General features: G+C 41.2%; 1 protein-coding gene across 4 annotated transcripts in view; it reads left to right on the top strand.

The window, feature by feature from the left end:
- Window positions 1-18542, top strand: part of DAB2 (DAB adaptor protein 2) — a 51250-nt gene that overhangs the window by 17699 nt on the left and 15009 nt on the right. For 3 of the 4 annotated variants that reach the window (XM_087715449.1, XM_087715447.1, XM_087715451.1), the window contains exons 2-6: window positions 12112-12314; window positions 13203-13342; window positions 14218-14316; window positions 16043-16174; window positions 17141-17224. In XM_087715449.1, coding sequence (XP_087571575.1) covers window positions 12212-12314; window positions 13203-13342; window positions 14218-14316; window positions 16043-16174; window positions 17141-17224 — 558 coding nt within the window. In that variant the 5' untranslated portion in view covers window positions 12112-12211. Of the gene's footprint in view, window positions 1-12111; window positions 12315-13153; window positions 13343-14217; window positions 14317-16042; window positions 16175-17140; window positions 17225-18542 lie in introns of those variants that run through there. The other variant, XM_087715450.1, reaches the window with a different exon arrangement.

Genomic DNA, 18542 nt, shown 5'->3' with positions numbered 1-18542 from the left:
GAAGGAAGAAAGAGTTCTTCTGTCTTGGTGAATGTACTACGGTTTGTTAGTTGACTATAAAGGCTGAATAGAAAGCCCACATTAAAAGAAGATTTTTATCTAGATGTTTGTGTCCTACTGGCAGGATTGCTAATGGCATCTGAAAGAGGCAAAGGGAATGCTGGCTTGGATACACCTTGACCCATCACTGGTCTTGTGTTCTAATAGGAGAGTGCCACTGGTTCATGCCGTTCAAAAGCATCCACTCTAGAGTAAATGATCGGGTGCCTTCCAAATGTTATCTAGATTACTAGTTGTGTTGAATTTAATTGAATTGAATTTATTGGTCTTGTATGTCGCCCACTCCCGAAGGACTCTGGGCGGCTTACAATAAACAAAGGAAGGGGATAAATAGACAAATAGACAAACAACAATTTAAAATACACAACATTCATAGTTCCCGTGGGGCTGACTATTTCAACAGCCCCCCAGCCTGCCGGAACAGCTAGGTCTTCGTGGCTTTGCGGAAGGCCAGGAGAGTAGTAAGGGTCCGGATCTTGATGGGGACCTCGTTCCAGAGGGCTGGAGCTGCAACAGAGAAGGCTCTCCCCCGGGGAGTCACCAGCCGACATTGGCTGGCAGATGGGATCCGGAGGAGGCCTAGTCTGTGCGATCTGATCGGTCTATCACCAAATACAACAAGTGACGCAGAGATGGTATTCAGCCGGTTTGAACCAGTTCAGGTGAACCGGTAGAGGCGACCTGTGGCCCACCTGCCCAGGTGCAATCCCGCCCTATATCGGTGTGTTTTTGACATCACACACATGCATGGACGATGTATTGCTGTGTTTTGTGATACCACATGTATGCATGTACGGCGCGTGTGAGTGAAATGAGCTAAACATTTCCGGTGCTGGGCGAACCGATAGTAACAGTAAGTGAATCCCACCTCTGGGTTGAGGTTATGGAAATTTTTACCCAAAATCTTTGATTGACTTCTCTTCGGCTTTGTGTCCTTGGGTGAAAGTTTTCCAGTGTTGTGAGAAGAATCTTTTTTCAGCTCTAGCTGGAGATGCCAAAATTTAACCTGAGACCTTTAGGCAAAGCACCCGCTGTGGCTCTTCTCCTAAACTACTGGGAGTTTCCTTTAGCTGGCTGTTCTTTCTAACACCCCCATATAATTAGCATAACATGCCTATTATTGTATTAAGTGTTTTTTTGTAAATTATTGCTCTTTTTAGAAAAAACAACTAAAACCTATATCCAGGTTGCTCAACTATCCATTAGGCCTAATTCATCTGTATGGAAACATGTTTGTTTTCTTTGTAACAGCAGGATTTTGTTCTTCCACTTTTCTGAGGTACCTTGTTAGTGATTCTTTTTTCCTCTTCAAGACAAATGGAAAACATTTAAGTTTTGGCCAATGAATGGAGGCGAGGTCTGAGTGACTTCTATCAGCTCTTTATTTACTGCCTGTGAGGCAACTGAACTCCCTGGCTGACACACCTCCTTTTATAGGAAACTGCTCAGCCAAACAACCAATCAGGAGAGAGTATTTTCCCGCTCCAACAGAGGACCAGAATGAGAACGTCAACTGACAACTATACACTATATGCAATACGTAACATTTCCTGCTAGATATATAAATATGACTCTCTTGAGTTTGTAAGACTTTATATCACAGTGTTGGAAGAAAATATCTAACTGGTTCAGTTCCAAGCTGGGAGAAAGACACTGGAAACATGGAGGCTGATTGGGAAGATGGTTTATTGATGAAGCAGAACCACATGTCATTCTAGGCAGCTGACCACATGGAATGGAGAGTGGGTGGCTTTTATACCTTCTCTGGGCTTTGTATGTGAGCTTCCTGTTCCTAGCGAGAATATGTATTCTATTGGCTGTTGTCAGACTCCCATGAGGCCACATAGGGGTCATAGCTGGCTCTATAGGCAAATAAATCCTAGGTGTTTGAGCTAAGTTTGGTGGAAGTTTGCGAGGATGATGCAATGACTGAAATACCCTTAGAAGATGCTGCAATGTAGTGCTGCAATGTAAATATTAGTGGGTTAATTCTATTACATCCTGAAGGCTCATGTCCTGTTCTTAATCCCATCATGCTGGAGCTGAAGGTCTTTTGTTTTGTAGATAGGCTGGCCCAGTTTTTCTTAGTGGGCACAAAATATCTACTGCGGGAGGGGGGGCTATTAAGAGTGAATCTGCTTCCTGCCTCTAGAAAAAAAATGTTTCTCCATTTCTCATTTAGAGAAATATAATATTCTGCCTTTTTAATATTCCTCAAAATATTCCATTCTTCGGGGGGTGGGGGGTTGGCTTCCCTCGGTTCATCAACAAAAGGGCACCCGACAAAAGCGCGCCCGACAAAAGCACGATGACAAAACCGTGAGTTCTAAACCACGCCGACGAATGAGCGCTGAAGCGCGCTGACAGCAGTGCGCCGACAGAAGTGCGCTCTAAATCTAAATGTAACCCTAACCCTAACCCTAAACCTGACCCTGACCCTAACCCTTACCTTAACTTAATTCGTGCTTCTGTCGGCGCGCTATTGTCGGCGCGCTGTTGTCGGTGCGCTGTTGTTGGCGCGTTGATGACGTTGCGGTTTTAACGCCGCAGTTTTGTCGGCGCGCTTTTGTTGTGTGCGCATTTGTCGGGTCACGGCTTCCCTCAACAGTCTCATACAAAATGCATGTTTTCTAAGCCTTATTATTGAAAACAAAAGGGACACAATAGCTGTACTGTCCTCACACATTTATCTTGAGGTAATTACTGTTTTAAGGTATGTCCATTGCCTGTTTCCTTCTGTGCTGGTAATTATATCTAACAGGACAACATATTTTTTCCTGTTCTGTTGGATTATGGAATACTTGAAATGTTCCAGTGGAAAGCTTCAAATAGGGCTGTACAGGTAGTCCTCAGCTTATGGCCACAATTGAGCCCAAAATTTATGTTGCTAAGTGAGAAATTTGTTAAGTGAGATTTGCCCCATATTACGTCTATTCTTGTCCCATTTGTTAAGTGAATCACTTAACAAATCTTAAATTAGTGACATAGTTGTTAAGTGAATCTGGCTTTTACATTGATTTTGCTTGTCACAAGATCGCAAAAGGGGATCACGTGACTGTGGGGAAACTGTCATAAGTGTGAGTCAATTGCCAAGCATCCAAATATAAATCACAAGACCACCGGGATGCTGCAATGGTCATAAGTGTGGGAAATGATCATGTCACGTTTTTCAGTCCTGTTGCATCTTTGAATGGTCACTAAGTGAATTTTTGTAAGTCGAGGACTACCTGTATTGATCTAAATTCAATAGGAAATGTATCTTTGTGAATGTCCTTTCTGGAAACACAAGTTCTAAGACAGGGGTGTCAAACTTGTGGCCCACATGCGTCATGCACTGGCCACGCCCACACCCAGTTTAGTGAAGGGAGAAAAAGTCACGATACATCATATGACCACGTGACAACACGAGTTTGATACCCCTGTCCTAAGATATGCCTAAGGGCATGAGGTTGAGGAAGGCTTTTCTAAGAATTATTACCCAAAACACTTTTCTAAAGTATAATTGTATTCTCTATTAACATGGAACAGTTAGAAGAGAAATAGTGCAACATTTACCAGGTGTATTTTTCAGAAACATGTTTAAATAGTATTGATGAACCTTGGTCACAACCTGAAAGCCATGTGATTATAAGAAGCAGTAGTTCTTTCTAGAAGAAATTAAAAGCAAGCAAATTAAAAGAAATGAAGAGACGCTTGCTCCTGGGGAGGAAAGTTATGGCAAATCTAGGCTGTATACTAAAAAGAGACATCACCCTGTCAATGAAAGTGTGTATGGTGAAGGCTGTGGTTTTCCCAGTTGCAATGGATGGCTGTGAAAGTTGGCCCATAAGAAAGGCTGAGCACCAAATAATTGAGGCTTTTGAACTATGGTGCTGAAGAAGACTCCTGCAAGTCCCTTGGACTGCCAGGCGATCAAACCAGTCATTCCTAGAGGAGATCAACCCTGACTGCTTCTTAGAAGGCCAGATCCTGAAGATGAAACTCAAATACTTTGGTCACCTAATGAGAAGGAAGGACTCACTGGAGAAGAGCCTAATGCTGGGAACGATTGAGGGCCAAAGAAGAAGGGGACGATAGAGAATGAGGTGGCTGGATGGAGCCACTGAAGCAGTCAGTGTGAGCTTAAATAGACTCCAGAGGATGGTAGAGGACAGGAAGGCCTGGAGAAACATTGTCCATGAAGTTGTGATAGGTTGGACACAACTTTGCAACTAACAACAACTACTACTTCTTTTCTAAAGTGTTCTGAGATTGAATATGAGTAGTTTACGAAGAGAAAGGTTGGTAATGGAAGTTAAACCCAGCTGGTACCTAAGGATAGAAGACTTCATTTTCATTTGAATCCTCCATGAGGATTTTCAAATCAGCTACGCAAGGACAGTGTCCTCTTTTTGCTGACGCCGCTTGAAATAGTGAAAAAGCAAAGCTCCAAAATGAGCTGGGATTCAGGAGCAAAAGTCTTCCTTAGCTGAAAGAGCATGGCAGGATCAAAGGAATCACGGGGGAACTAAAATATTAACTTGTTAAGGCTGCAACCTTTGTACTCCAAAAACCTGTGTCAGCATTCCTAGTAGTTTCAGCTGGGAGATAAAATACAAGCAGGGAAGAAAACATGGTTCAGTCTTGGATTGAGTGGGGATTCACTTGCAAATCCATTTTCTGTTCCAGTAAAGGAGAAGACAGTATTTGCAGCTAAGAGTTGAAATGAGGTGCTCTTGGTGGTCTCTGAGCTTGCAGATATTTTTGCTAGCGCTGACAATTTTGCCTAGTTTGGGTAATGAAACATCTGCAAGAAAGCCAAGCTGAGAGAGCACCAAGGACCCCTCACATGTCTGCTCCTTGCTAAAAGCACAGTGGATGGGGGGGGGGGAACACATGGATACCAGTAGGACAAATGCTTATATATCTCTAAACAAGAACTCGAATCTGCAAACCTGGCTATGTTCCCCTGCCTGAGGCGCTAAATGGGCTAAGGGCCATGGTTCCTGGCTGTATTATTAACTGATCAAGGATCTTGCCCCCATGTGTATTTCATTTGGATGTCTTTATTGTCTTTATTGTTTTAAAATGTTCTTAGCCTTTTTCATTGTAATGGGTTTTCTGAATTGTAAGCTGCCTTAGAATCATTGACTGAGATGGATGGGTGGCTATAGAAGTTGAATAAATAACACAAATTTTGCTCTATAAATAAAATGTTTTCACGCGAAGACTGTACCCAATGCCCACTCCTCACTAGGATGCTGACTACATACTAATTGATCATAAGGCTTTTCCAAGCCTATATTCCATTTATCTTTCTATTAGTTATAAATGGCCTTTTAAACCAAAGACTTCTGGGAAATAGATGCAGGCTCTCCGTATAATAGATGTATTAATGCATTAGGGTCAAATGCTGCTTTATTCCATTGTTCAATAGAAATAATGAAATGAATCTTTCTTGTGAGAAGTGTTCTGACCTAGGCTTTCTGAGACAGTACAAAGCACACACTTAGTCCCAAAACCCCTCTTTTTATTTCAAAGGCTGTGAATTAATGTTCATTCACAGCCCGTAATGAGTCACAAATTGTTTGCAAAGAGTCCGACAGAACTCTGCCGAAGTCTTTGGGATAAGGCTGATAAGCACCCACCTTTATCTCTCTTGAACCGCTGCCAAAGACCTAATTGGCAATTAACTTTGCAAGGCCACAAGGAGTACAGAGTCAAAACAGAGCTTTAGACTTTAAATCGATCAGAATGAATGAAGTTGCTTCCCGCAAAGGCTCGTGTGCCTTTGCTCCTCCTTTATGTCTTATGGGAGGGGGCCAATCACCTCCAAATCTTACTCCCGAGTCGCCCCTTTTGTCTTAACTGTTCTTGCCTTCTGGCAGCTTTGTGCATGCATGCACTGGGAACAGGCTCCCCCGGTTCTTCTGCCTCACTGATGTCCAACTCTGGAGGTCTGGAGGCAGCACATAATTCCCAGGTGGTTCTGGTCTCCTCTCTGCTTCCGACGCAGAACCCTCATCAGAGCCTCCCCAGACTCCAGGACGGCCCATATTCCTCCCCAACCATTTCACTGTCCAACTGCTGCCAGCTCCACAGGCCGTCGGCAGACCAAACAAGAAGAACTAGAATATGGAAGGTAATAGCACAGAGCTAGCCTTGGCCAAATTGAAAAAAAAAACTATAGAGTCAGCCTTATGAGGAAGACCAGATCAGAAAATTGATTCCACAAGAAGCTTAGGACTTTATTGAGATAGGCCAGTGATGGCTAATCTTTTCGTCGCTGCATGCCAAAAGCTCACGCATACCATAATGCAATGAATGCATGACACCCCCCTGTACGCCCCATCCCCCATGCATGCACGTGTGATCCCCCATGCTTCACCACCCCCATACACATGTGACCCCCGCATGCACCCTGCCCCTGTGCATGATTACATGACCCCCCCCCCACATGCATGCACACACCTCCCTGTGCTCCACCTGCCCATATGCAGCAGAGAGCCAAAAACCAGTTGGCCAGCGGGAGGCAAGCGTGGTGGAGCTGAGCTGGGGTGACAGCTCACATGCCGGCAGAGAGGGCTCAGCGTGACACCAGTGGCATGTGCGCCATAGGTTCGCCATTACGGAGATAGGCTATCAAATCAGAATATTGCAAATCTGCCTATATTTTCCTTCCCTCCCTGTAATGTCCAAGGAAATCAAGACAATCTGAGTCTTTTCCTAATCCTTTCCTGTCTATCTGCCTGTCTTTTGTTCTCCAAATGGCTTGCCGTTGCCTTCTCAAAGGTCTTCTCCTCAGTTCCTTCTACTGAACAGAGTCAGTAGAGGAATGGCAGATCCCAAAGAAATGTCAGAGCTGTACAGTAGACTGGAGAGATGAACAAACAATGCTGGAAACAGATAATGATGTTTCCACATTGCTGCCAGAAAAATTACATGGATATGCCCTTGTCGTCGCCAGGAATACAGCTTGAATCCCTGAATGTTTTTACTGCCAGTATCTAATAAAATACTGCATAACAAAATGTTGGGGTAAATATGAAACTCCGGGGTTCTTAAGATGCAAGGTCTGATGCTTTTTCATCATTTTCTTGGTTGTAATTCAGGTCGATGATCCAAGAGAAATGAAGCAATGGAAACCAGTTACTTTAAAATATAAAAGTATCTACTACAATTTCATCACACTCATGGCTAATAGGAAACTTCCCTGAGTGAGACAGGATACAATATTATAGTTTCCGGAGATTAATAGTTAAGACTGTTGAAAATTCTAGCGGCTGTGACACTTGGACCCCCATCCTAAATATTTTAAAATCCAACCTTAAACTTTCCAAAACTTGACTAGAAACAAGCAGGTCCTTTAAGAAATTGGATTACTTCTGAGACGTTAACTAATACTTTTGACAGGCTGAGTTGAGTAGTTCATAATATTGCATAGCTTGTGGCAATAACTTTCCAGATTCTACGGCTACACACATCCTGAGATGATAACCCATTCAATAATATTCAACCGTCCTTATATTATTTTAAGATGCTTACCAAACGAAAAACTTTTAGTCAAGCAATTATTGTGGCATAATCAGGGCGCAGGTGATCATTTCATTTTGGAAATAGTGTAAATTTCCTTGTACTGTGCCTCACTATATGGTTCTCCTTGCTTTATCGAAAGTGCCTTGAATTCAGAGTGAGAAAGCATCACATAACCTATCAAAGTTAATTTTCTGGAGAGCCACGTTTAAATTATGACTCATACTGTTTGGCAAGAATGCAAGTTATTTTGAAAGTAGCAGGTTGGGAAAAGCTGGTTTGATAGGAATAAATGAGATGATTCTGCAACTGACTATTTTAGATTCATTGGAAAAGTAGAAAGATTTAGTGGATTCTCAAAGGTAGGAAGATATGGATGGGATGATGCGATCTGTGAGTTTTGGATTTACCAATAGCAGTAGCACTTAAACTTATATACTGCTTCACAATGCTTTACAGCCTTCTCTAAGCAGTTTACAGTGTCAGCCTATTGCCCCTAACAATCTAGGTCCTCATTTAATGACCTTGGAAGGATGAAAGTCTGAGTCAACCTTGAACCTGATGAGATTCGATCTGCCAAACTGCTGGCATCCCGTGAACTGCAGAAGTATCCTGCAATACTACACTCTAACCACTGCGCCACTGTGGCTCTGTAATGGTTTATCTGTGGCTACTTCTTAGGGCAAATTTCAGGTTCCCGTATGACCATCTAGAGCAGGGGTATCAAACTTATGACCCTTGGGCCGGATATGTCATACACTGGCCACGCCCATCCCCGGTTTAGCAAAGGTAGAAAAAGTCACGATAGGTCATGTGACAACAACATGAGTTTGACACCCCTCATCTAGAGAATGATAAGGATCAGGCAGTCATCACCTAATCTGGCATTCAGAAGCAACACCTGAGCTGTTGGCAGGAGTTACTGGGTTGATATTACTTGCTATAGCATTACTCTTACAGACAACAGAACATATTAAGTCACAAGGATAATTTAAAAAAAACATTTTAATGTTTAGAACTTATGTTTTTCTAAAACTACAATGGTGCATACTCTGAGAAGTCATTTAGTCTAAGGCAGTGGTGGCATTCAATTTTTTTTACTACTGGTTCTGTGGGCGTGGCAGGGGAAGGATACTGCAAAATCTCCATTCCCTCCTTGCTCCAGGGGAAGGTTACTGCAAAATCCCCATTCCCTTCCCACTCCAGGGGAAGGTTATTGCAAAATCTCCATTCCCTCCTTGCTCCAGGGGAAGGTTACTGCAAAATCTCCATTCCCTTCCCACTCCAGGGGAAGGTTATTGCAAAATCTCCATTCCCTCCTTGCTCCAGGGGAAGGTTACCGCAAAATCCCCATTCCCTCCCGATCAACTAGGACTTGGGAGGCAGAGAATAGATGGGGGCGGGGCCAGTCAGAGGTGGCATTTATCAGTTCTCCAAACTACTCAAAATTTCCATTACCAGTTCTCCAGAACTGGTCAGAACCTGCTGAATGCCACATCTGGTCTAAGGTCTGAATTTATCTTGGAGTTTGGATTACAGCTCCCTAGAAACTCTTCTCATGAAGCCACATTGCTTGATGAGTGTGATGAGAGTTGAAATTTACAATATCTAGCAGGCCGCAGCCAAAAACATCGATATAGCATTTAATATTTTGGTTTGATTGATGGGTTGCTCTGGAAGTCATAAAATAACCTGAAAAGGGGGGCAGGGATTTGGCTTCGTGGATAGACCATCCGTCTTTCCTATGTGAGCCAGTTCCCTTCAGGCCACACATGGGATATGAGATCTGCGTCAAGCGTGCAAGACATTCTGATACAGTTTGCTATCTTTGTCCCATGCCAGAAAGTCTTTATTTTTATTATTCCTCTGGATGCAATAATTGCTGATGGAAAACCAATTGAAATATTTTGACAAATCTTTAACAGATGAGGTAGGGTTCTGGCACTTTGCTTCATTGTGATGCACGTTATGTATGCATGTGTAAGACTGTCTAGTACAGTGTTTCTCAAACTTGGCAGGTTGAAAATGTGTGGACTTTTAACTCCCAGAATTCTCCGTCCAGTATGGCTGACCTCAGGGAATTCTGGGAGTTGAAGTCTATACCTCTTCAAGTTGTCAAGGTTGAGAAACACTGGTCTAGTCACTATTTCATCAGTTTGCAGTCTGAAGTTCATATTCCAGTTTGTCCCAAAGGACATGAAAAACTTTATCTGATATAAATTTTTCAGATCAAGAAGCAAGGGGAACCAGACAGGCTGTAGAATGATGGGAGATTTATTATTATCATTATTATTTTTCTATTACTATATGCTGCCTTTCTGAACAAAGCTATCCCTCCTGGTAGATTGCAGCATCTTAAAGTTACAATTCAAATTCATAGAGGGATCTTGGAGTCCTAGTGGGCAACCATTTAAATATGAGCCAGCAGTGGGCAGCAACTGCCAAATAAGCCACCACAGTTCTAGGCTACGTAAACAGAGGGATAAAATCAAGATCACGTGAAGTATTAATACCACTTTATAATACCTTGGTAAGAGCACACTTGGAGTACTGCATTCAGTTTTGGTCACCACGATGTAGAAAAGATGTGGAGAATCTAGAAAGAGTGCAGAGAAGAGCAACAAAGATGATTAGGGGACTGGAGACTAAAACATATGAAGAACGATTGCAGGAACTGGGTATGTCTAGTTTAAGAGAAAGAAGGATTAGGGGAGACATGATAGCAATGTTCCAATATCTCAGGGGCTGCCACAAAGAAGAGGGAGTCAAACTATTCTCCAAGTCACCTGAGGGTAGAACAAGAAGCAATGGGTGGAAACTAATCAAGGAAACTAATCAAGGAGGGAAGCAACTTAAAACTAAGGAGAAATTTCCTGACAGTTAAAACAATTAATCAATAGAACAACTTGCCTCCAGAAGTTGTGAATTCCCCAACACTGGAAGTCTTTCAGAAGATTTTGGAGATCCATTTGCCTGAAGTGGTGTAGGGTTTCCTGCCTAAGCAGGGGGTTGGACTAGAAGACCTTCAAGGTCCCATCCAACACTGATATTCTAAATCAATCTATGTGAAATATTAAGTTTTCATTGAAAACCTGCAACTGGAATATACTTCTGTAGCCAAATGAAGTTAATTAAATTCTTTGGGAGAAAATTTTAAAATGTATATTGCACGCACACCTCCTGAACATAGAATAGTGCCTTTACCCACTTTGCAACATCATAGTAAACTCATAAATACCATACTTAAAGATACAGAAACAGGCTTTTATAAAAAGGGAAGACAATGTTTAAAATATTAGGTAACATAATATTAGCTGCTTACCATGATGTAGGAACAAATGAAATTTAAATAGGAGTAGGATAGATGTCTAAATGTGTATTTCTACTAGGAGAGATAAGTGTTCAGAAACTTTGATTGGATCTTGCAATGATGAATTTAGAGAGAACAATCCTTTGGAGAGAAAAAAACCAGTCCTTTTCTTCTCCAGCGTGAGTACTTACCAGGACCTATTTAAATCCAAATCGAATCAAGTCCATTAAACTTTTAATCTTATCAGTTTATGAATTTTTCTAACATTAAGGAGTTGATTATGTAGTTTATCAATGAATAATATCAAGATCCTTCTATTTTTTAATGTTTACTATCAGAGAATTGCAGGATAGAAAGCTTTTTAACACCATTGTAAACATTATGGAGGTATCTGACCTTGTCTGGGATGGGAAATTAAGTAACAGGGTTGTTCTTTATCTGTACTTGGAAGGTCATCAAAATGTCAGGGTTATAGGCAATACTGGGGAAAAAAGCAAAATACTGGAAAAAGGCACTGGCCAACCAATTATATGCTCTTGTGAAGACAACTGCTTTGAGGTTCCATGAAATCGCCATCAAATTCAATTCAAAAGACAAATCGTTTTTTCGTGCAAAATAGATATAGATATAGAGAGAAATAGAGATAGAAAAATAGATAGATAGATAGATAGATAGATAGATAGATAGATAGATAGATAGATAGATAGATGATATAGCATTCAAAGTCATATTTAATAAGACCTTGAATTGGAAGAATCAACGACAGACTGAAGTGAGATGGACTATCTTGACGTAAAACATCTTTTATAGCTTTCTGTTTTTTTGAGCTCCATGTTCTAATTTCGAACATGAAGCTCAAAAAACCAGAAAGCTATAAAAGATGCTAATTTCGAACATTGATCCAGAAAATTTACCATAGAGCTTGTTAAGAGTGAATCTGAATCTGGATTTTCTTTACCACTGATTCTGGGGGACAGTTGAGCTGCATTGTTTTGGAGTAGACAGGTTTCTGCTCCACATCCTGCCATACTTGAAAGGAACTGAATTCTTAGCTGGTTGGGAACCAGTTGCTTCCTAGAACATCCATATGGTAAGAATGGAGGTTTACCAGATCAGACATTTCCTTCCAAGTGGAGATCATTAAACAGCACAAATCTACTTTTGAGTTGCTCCTTCCCCCTTGAATGCAACACACACTGAAATAAATCAATTCATTTTCTCTTCTGAAGGTCAGAGTGGTATGCTTGTCCTCTGAGGACCAGGAACTGGAGATCAGATTTTATTATTAAGCCCGGTCTTTGTCTTTGGAAGTGAAGCTGGCCTCTCACCATGTCAAGTGAAGCAGAAACAGTCAGTGTCAACAGTCAACAACCAACTGCCCAGCAGCAAACCCCACTCAAGCCACAGCCTTCCAAAAAAGAGAAAAAGAAAGGTAAGGTGTAAACACGAATCGAAAGGCAGGTCATTTCTGAAACCACCTGGAAAACACTTTAGGAAACAGCCTGGTGGAGATCACAATAGGAGGGAGAACATGGTTTCAGTCCAGTTTGAATCAGACTGCACCCATAATTTGGTCCTTCAGATTGGGATATATACTTCTCTGATGAAGAAAATGCATGGAAGTATCTGAGTAAGTAGCAACTGGGAAAGCAGATAGTAGGAGGAATCGTTTGCAGGGGACACTTGTAGGAGAGGAAAATATGTGAAAGTTACAACAAAGTTCATGCCACATGTATGTTAAGCATTTGCAAACTGATGCAAGAACAGAAAATGAACTCTGGAAAACACAATGATAAAATGAATAGATTTGGTGGGTCCAGTGGTCCAATGTGCAGCAAATCTCAAAGCTGATGCTTATGAATCTTTAATATATTTTATAGGGTACAAAAATATACACCAGTCTCTTGAATCTCCATCTATCCTTTTTACTTTGTTATTACGAATTGAAAACAAACTCATTGGAATCTTGCATTGGACTGCCATCTTATGGTCTTGCCGTAGATAGCAGGATTATTTGACTTCAAAAACGGCTCAGCCAACCTTGGCTCTTATGTGTGTGTAATCTTCTGTTCAGAGACTTGACCCTTTGTGCTCCTCTATACACAATTATAGCTCAAATATATTTATGGCTAGTGCAACACGGAAGAATTACTAACATGCTGAATGTCTGCTCGTTGCATCCAGAAGAAGTGCTAATAACTTGTGCAATACAATACACCGATCAGGGGCACTGGCTGTGATAAAATGCATACTGTACTCTGTTATCTGTAGCCACAGCAAGAGTTCAGATGGGCTTACATGAGTTAAACTGGCTTTTCAGGATTGGAAAAGACAGAGGAATTCCTTTTGGCCAGATTTCAAGGAGATGGGGTAAAGTACAAGGCCAAATTGATTGGTATTGATGATGTTCCAGAAGCAAGAGGAGACAAAATGAGCCAAGATTCAATGATGAAATTAAAGGTAGGTTTGACTCATTCCTTGCAAATTTAAGTCTTATTGAACTTATAGATGATGTCCTATCATGTACATAGATACAGCTTTTTGTCTAAGAAGACCATCTCTAGCATTGGAGATGATGGGATAGTAGGTCCTTGGTGGTCTCTGAGCTTGATTGTTTTCTTGCAGGCATTTCATTACCCAACTAGGTAACCCCATCAGTGCTCTGTTAGGGATACTGATGGGTCATTGACAGTGAACAGGGTGTGCTTGCAAATTTAGATTTACCAGAATTTTTGGAGCTATTCATTATTGCATCTTGACAAGACATAATTTGGAGATGGACCCAATGTCATGTTTGTGACGTTTATCAAACAAGTATTTGAAGAAGAGAAAAATATCTAGAATTTCCACAAAATTAAAAAAAAATAGAAACCTTGCTAAAACAAGTGTTTTGAGTCTTGTATAAATTGTATTCAACTTTCTGGCTTTTCTTCATATTTTCCATCAGAAAGCTTTGTTTACTGGGCCAGGGAAAGTAAGATTCAAGGCTTGTGTTTTTTGTAACATAGGTCAAAAATGTTAATAAATCGCCATATTTTGAAAAGCGAGAGTTCATTATGCTGCATCCCAATCCATCAGGAATGCAAAAATGAAGGGGTGTATTGGATCCAGCCAGTCAAGGCAGGCAGTTTCTTAACTTTGTGACTTCATTTTTTTTTTATGGAAGCACTAAAAGACCAAAATGGTTTTTTCATGCTCTTTTAAGAAAAAAAATGCAAAGTGAAGTAAACTGATTTGAATAACAACACTTTTTTACCATTTTATTTTATTATTTTGTATTTTATTTTATTTTATTTTTTATTATTTTATATAATATGCTGGCTTTTGATTACTAGGGAATGGCAGTTGCAGCCCGTTCCCAGGGACAGCACAAGCAGAAAGTATGGGTGAACATCTCTCTTGCTGGAATCAAGATCATGGATGAAAAGACTGGGGTGAGTTCTATGTCCAATAGGGGAATCCGATTCTGTTTAGAGGCCTACCTGCTTATTGAAACAAGGGAAGGTTAGTTTTCACTCTACATCTTTATTACTCTCAAGCATTGTGTCTAAATCAGGGGGTCTCCAACCTTGGCAACTTTAAGACTTGTGGACTTCAACTCCCAGAATTCCAGCTTTGCTGGCTGAGGAATTCTGGGAGTTGAAGTCCACAAATCTTAAAGTTGCCAAGGTTGGAGATCCTCTAATCTAAACAGAAGCTGGAGTTGCATCAATAAAGTGAAATGGCCATGTTAGAATGGAGAAAGTAATTATGCACCTGGATTAAGTATATCCTGTTCTTAACTTTAAAAACATTACCTGCCTGCAAACGCTTGCTGAACTTTGTGAATCACCCTGTAAAATTGGGTTAGCTCTGATTTGCAAACAGCAAATGAGGAACTAACATTGAATCACTTCTTTTGATGGGTCGAAGGAAAAGCAACTACTGTAACATCTTCAATCACTATCTGACTTCTTGTCCTATATTCCTTGTTCTAAACTGAAACTTAACTTCTCTTACATTAAATACCGTGTTTCCCTGAAAATAAGACAGGGTCTTATTTTCTTTTGACCCCTGAAATAAACGCATGGCCTTATTTTCAGGGAGGTCTTATTATTTTTGAAGTGCAGGAGGTGGCAAGTGTGGTCACCTCATGGCTGCTGCTGTGTTACAATATTTTCAGGGGAGGGCTTATTTTAGTGCTTATTATCCGGGGGGGTCTTATTTTCAGGGAAACAAGATACTTTTGACCCTCATAACAGTATATGGAATTTCTGGTTCTATGATCGGCATATATGACTTATTCAGGAGAACTTAGCTTTCTCGATCTTTGGTACTAGTAATTCAAAATACATGTTAGACTATAATGCAGCTCATTGGATTTTTGCTTAGGATAATGTATAGACCCAGTCAAGTATGATTTAGTCAGCCAAATAAACTAAGGTTAAACAGTGATATGGAGGGACGTGGTGGCTCAGTAGCTAAGATGCTGACTTTGTCGATCAGAAAGTCGGATGTTCAGTGGTTCGAATCTCTAGTGTCATGTAATGGAGTGAGCTCCCCTTACTTGTCCCAGCTTCTGCCAACCTAGCAGTTTGAAAGCACGTAAAAAATGCAAGTAGAAAAATAGGAACCACCTTTGGTGGGAGGGTAACAGCGTTCTGTGTGCCTTTGGTGTTTAGTCATGCCGGACACATAACCATGGAGACATCTTCGGACAGTGCTGGGTCTTTGGCTTTGAAATGGAGATGAGCACCGCCCCCGCCCCCCCCCCCCCGTCCCTGAGTCAGGAACTACTAGCATATATGTTTAAAGAGAACCTTTACCTAAACAGTGATATGTGACTCAGTGTTTTATCCATCAGAGTAAAAAAAAATGTTTTGGAACTATTGAACATCAGCTAAAGTGAATAAGAGTGACAGCAGTCTTGATTAGAAAACAGGTTATCCTTTTTAAGAGGTATGGACTTCAACTCCCAGAATTCCCCAGTCAACCATGCTGCCTGGAGAATTCTGGGAGCTGAAGTCCGTGTCTCTTAAATTGGCCAAGTTTGAGAAAAACTGGGATAAACAATTAAGCGTGATATGCAAACTTGTCAAATTGCTTGTCGTGAGCTCTGCTTACTTCGACAAGGGGTTATGCCATTCATGGTTATTTCTATGTCACTTGGTTTGATTCTAGGTTATTGAACATGAGCATCCAGTCAACAAAATCTCTTTCATTGCTCGAGATGTGACTGATAACCGAGCCTTTGGCTATGTCTGCGGAGGAGAAGGGCAACACCAGTTCTTTGCCATCAAAACATCACAACAAGTAAGAGAATAATAATGCAAGAGTAATGATTGGAATAAGGGACGTGGTGGCTCAGTGGCTAAGACACTGAAGTTGTCGATCAGAAAGGACAGCAGTTTGGCATTTCGAATCCCTAGTGCTACGTAATGGAGTGAGCTCCCGTTACTTGTCCCAGCTTCTGCCAACCTAGTAGTTCGAAAGCATGTAAAAATGCAAGTAGAAAAATAGGAACTACCTTTGGTGGGAAGGTAACAGCGTTCCGTGCGCCTTTGGCATTTAATCATGCCGGCCACATGACCACGGAGATGTCTTCGGACAGCGCTGACTCTTCCACTTTGAAACAGAGATGAGCACCACCTCCTAGAGTCGGGAACAACTAGCACATATGTGCGAGGGGAATCTTTAGCTTTAGCTGATTGATTGGAATAGAAGCTACTGTCCCTTGCTGTCAATTGCCAATACAAGAAAGGGAAATGTGACACTTCCCCCAGTCCAAAAAGATTGCCCATCTCTGGTCTACAATAAGTTCTGTGACTCAGCTGCAGGTTCTCCCTGAATGTACTCTATTCATAAACATGTTCTTTGGACAGTCATGTCTAATGAAATTCCTATGGGATTGATCTATTAATAATGATTTGTGATCCTACTTATTGGATTCAGAGGGCACATGAGATGCATAATGAAGCAACATTTGGAAACAAAAGCTGTGCTTCATTCTGACTCAGAATTATGGCCCAGGTTCGTTATTCCTTAGATCTCCAAGAAAGATGACTCTAGAGAATTGTAGAGTTGATTAATAGCTGGGAGACTACACAATTCCTCTTAGTTCTCCAGGCCTGGGGTAATCTTTTCTTCTTGGATGGTGCTTAGCACAATCATTTATATTTCTTGAAACTATGTATCTGTCATTTAAAGAACTTGTAATGCCAGCCTTTGAATTCACTGCTTTTTAGAAAATGCATCTCAAAATTGGCTCTCTTTTCTTAGGCTGAACCTCTAGTTGTAGATCTGAAGGATCTCTTCCAAGTAATCTATAACATGAAGAAAAAAGAAGAGGACGATAAGAAGAAGGTAATGCTGCTTCATGGTAGACTTGACAGATTTTAGACAACATTGTAATTGGATACAAAGCTGGAAAATGCTTCAGTTGATTCCCAAATGTTTGCTACGTCTTGAACTTCCAATTTAATTATAGGGTTGTATAGTATCTTCAAAGGGGCCCTTTGCTTGGATAAAAGTCCAAGCATGTTGCTTGCACATAAATACTGTGGTGCTTTGCTCTTAATTGGTAGCCAAAACGTGGTGCATCAATTGACAGCAGTGGCTTTTGTCAACTGTACTGGCAAGGGAGGGAAGGAGCTATGACTCTCCCAGGGCTCTCATTGGCTGCAGAACCACAAAGCTGCATTTCATTGATTCAGCAGCCTGCCATTCAAACTTAGGAAAATGCTTTCCTTTTGCAAAGAGTGAATGTTTGTTGCACTGCTGCCAGTCTGGGTGGAGGGTGGGATTTGAGAGGCCTCTTTGATCGGAGCACTGATGAAATTCTTTTTTTTTTTTATTACCGGTTCGGTGGGCATGGCTTGGTGGGTGTGGCAGGGGAAGGATACTGCAAAATCCCCATTCCCTCCCCATTCCTGGAGAAGGTTATTCAAAATCTCCATTCCCTCCAGATCAGCTGGGACTCAGGAGGCAGAGAATAGATGGGGACAGGGCCAGTCAGAAGTGGTATTTGCCGGTTCTCCGAACTACTCAAAATTTCTGCTACTGGTTCTCCAGAACCTGTCGGAACTTGCTGAATTTCACCCCTGGATTGGAGTGCCCCAGAGTGCTCCACTGTCCATGTCCAATAGCAACCATAGCTTGCTGCTAGAAAGCACACACAGTACCCAGAATACAGCCTTTAATTTTAAAATAGGCGATGATAATAGTGCTAATATTATATTGGATATTACGCTTATATCTAAACACTGTTTAAACAAACAATAACAACCACAAGATAATATAAAAACCAGTGCCCACAATACAGGTAGTCTTCGACATACGACCACAGTTGAGCCCAAAATTTGTACCAAGTGAGACATTTATTAAGTGAATTTGTCCCATTTTATGACCTTTCTTGCCACAATTGGTAAGTGTATCACTGTACTTGTTAATTTAGTAACACGCTTGTTAAGCGAATCCAGCTTTCCCCTTGACTTTGCTTGTCAGAAGATTGCAAAAGGGGATCATATGACCCTGGACACTGCAACAGTCATAAATGTGAGTCAATTTCCAAGCGTCCGAATTTTGATCACATGACCGGGGGGGGGTGCTGCAACAATCAGTTTGAAAAACAGTCATAAGTCACTTTTTTCAGTCCTGTTGTAATTTCAGTCACTAAATGAAC

This window comes from Thamnophis sirtalis, unplaced genomic scaffold, assembly GCF_051295495.1.
Source record: "Thamnophis sirtalis isolate CommonGarterSnake01/CBP01778 unplaced genomic scaffold, rThaSir2_p1.2 scaffold_5, whole genome shotgun sequence".
NCBI lineage: Eukaryota > Metazoa > Chordata > Lepidosauria > Squamata > Natricidae > Thamnophis > Thamnophis sirtalis.
Note: the sequence above shows the minus strand (reverse complement) of the source record. Positions and strands in the feature narration are given on the sequence as shown.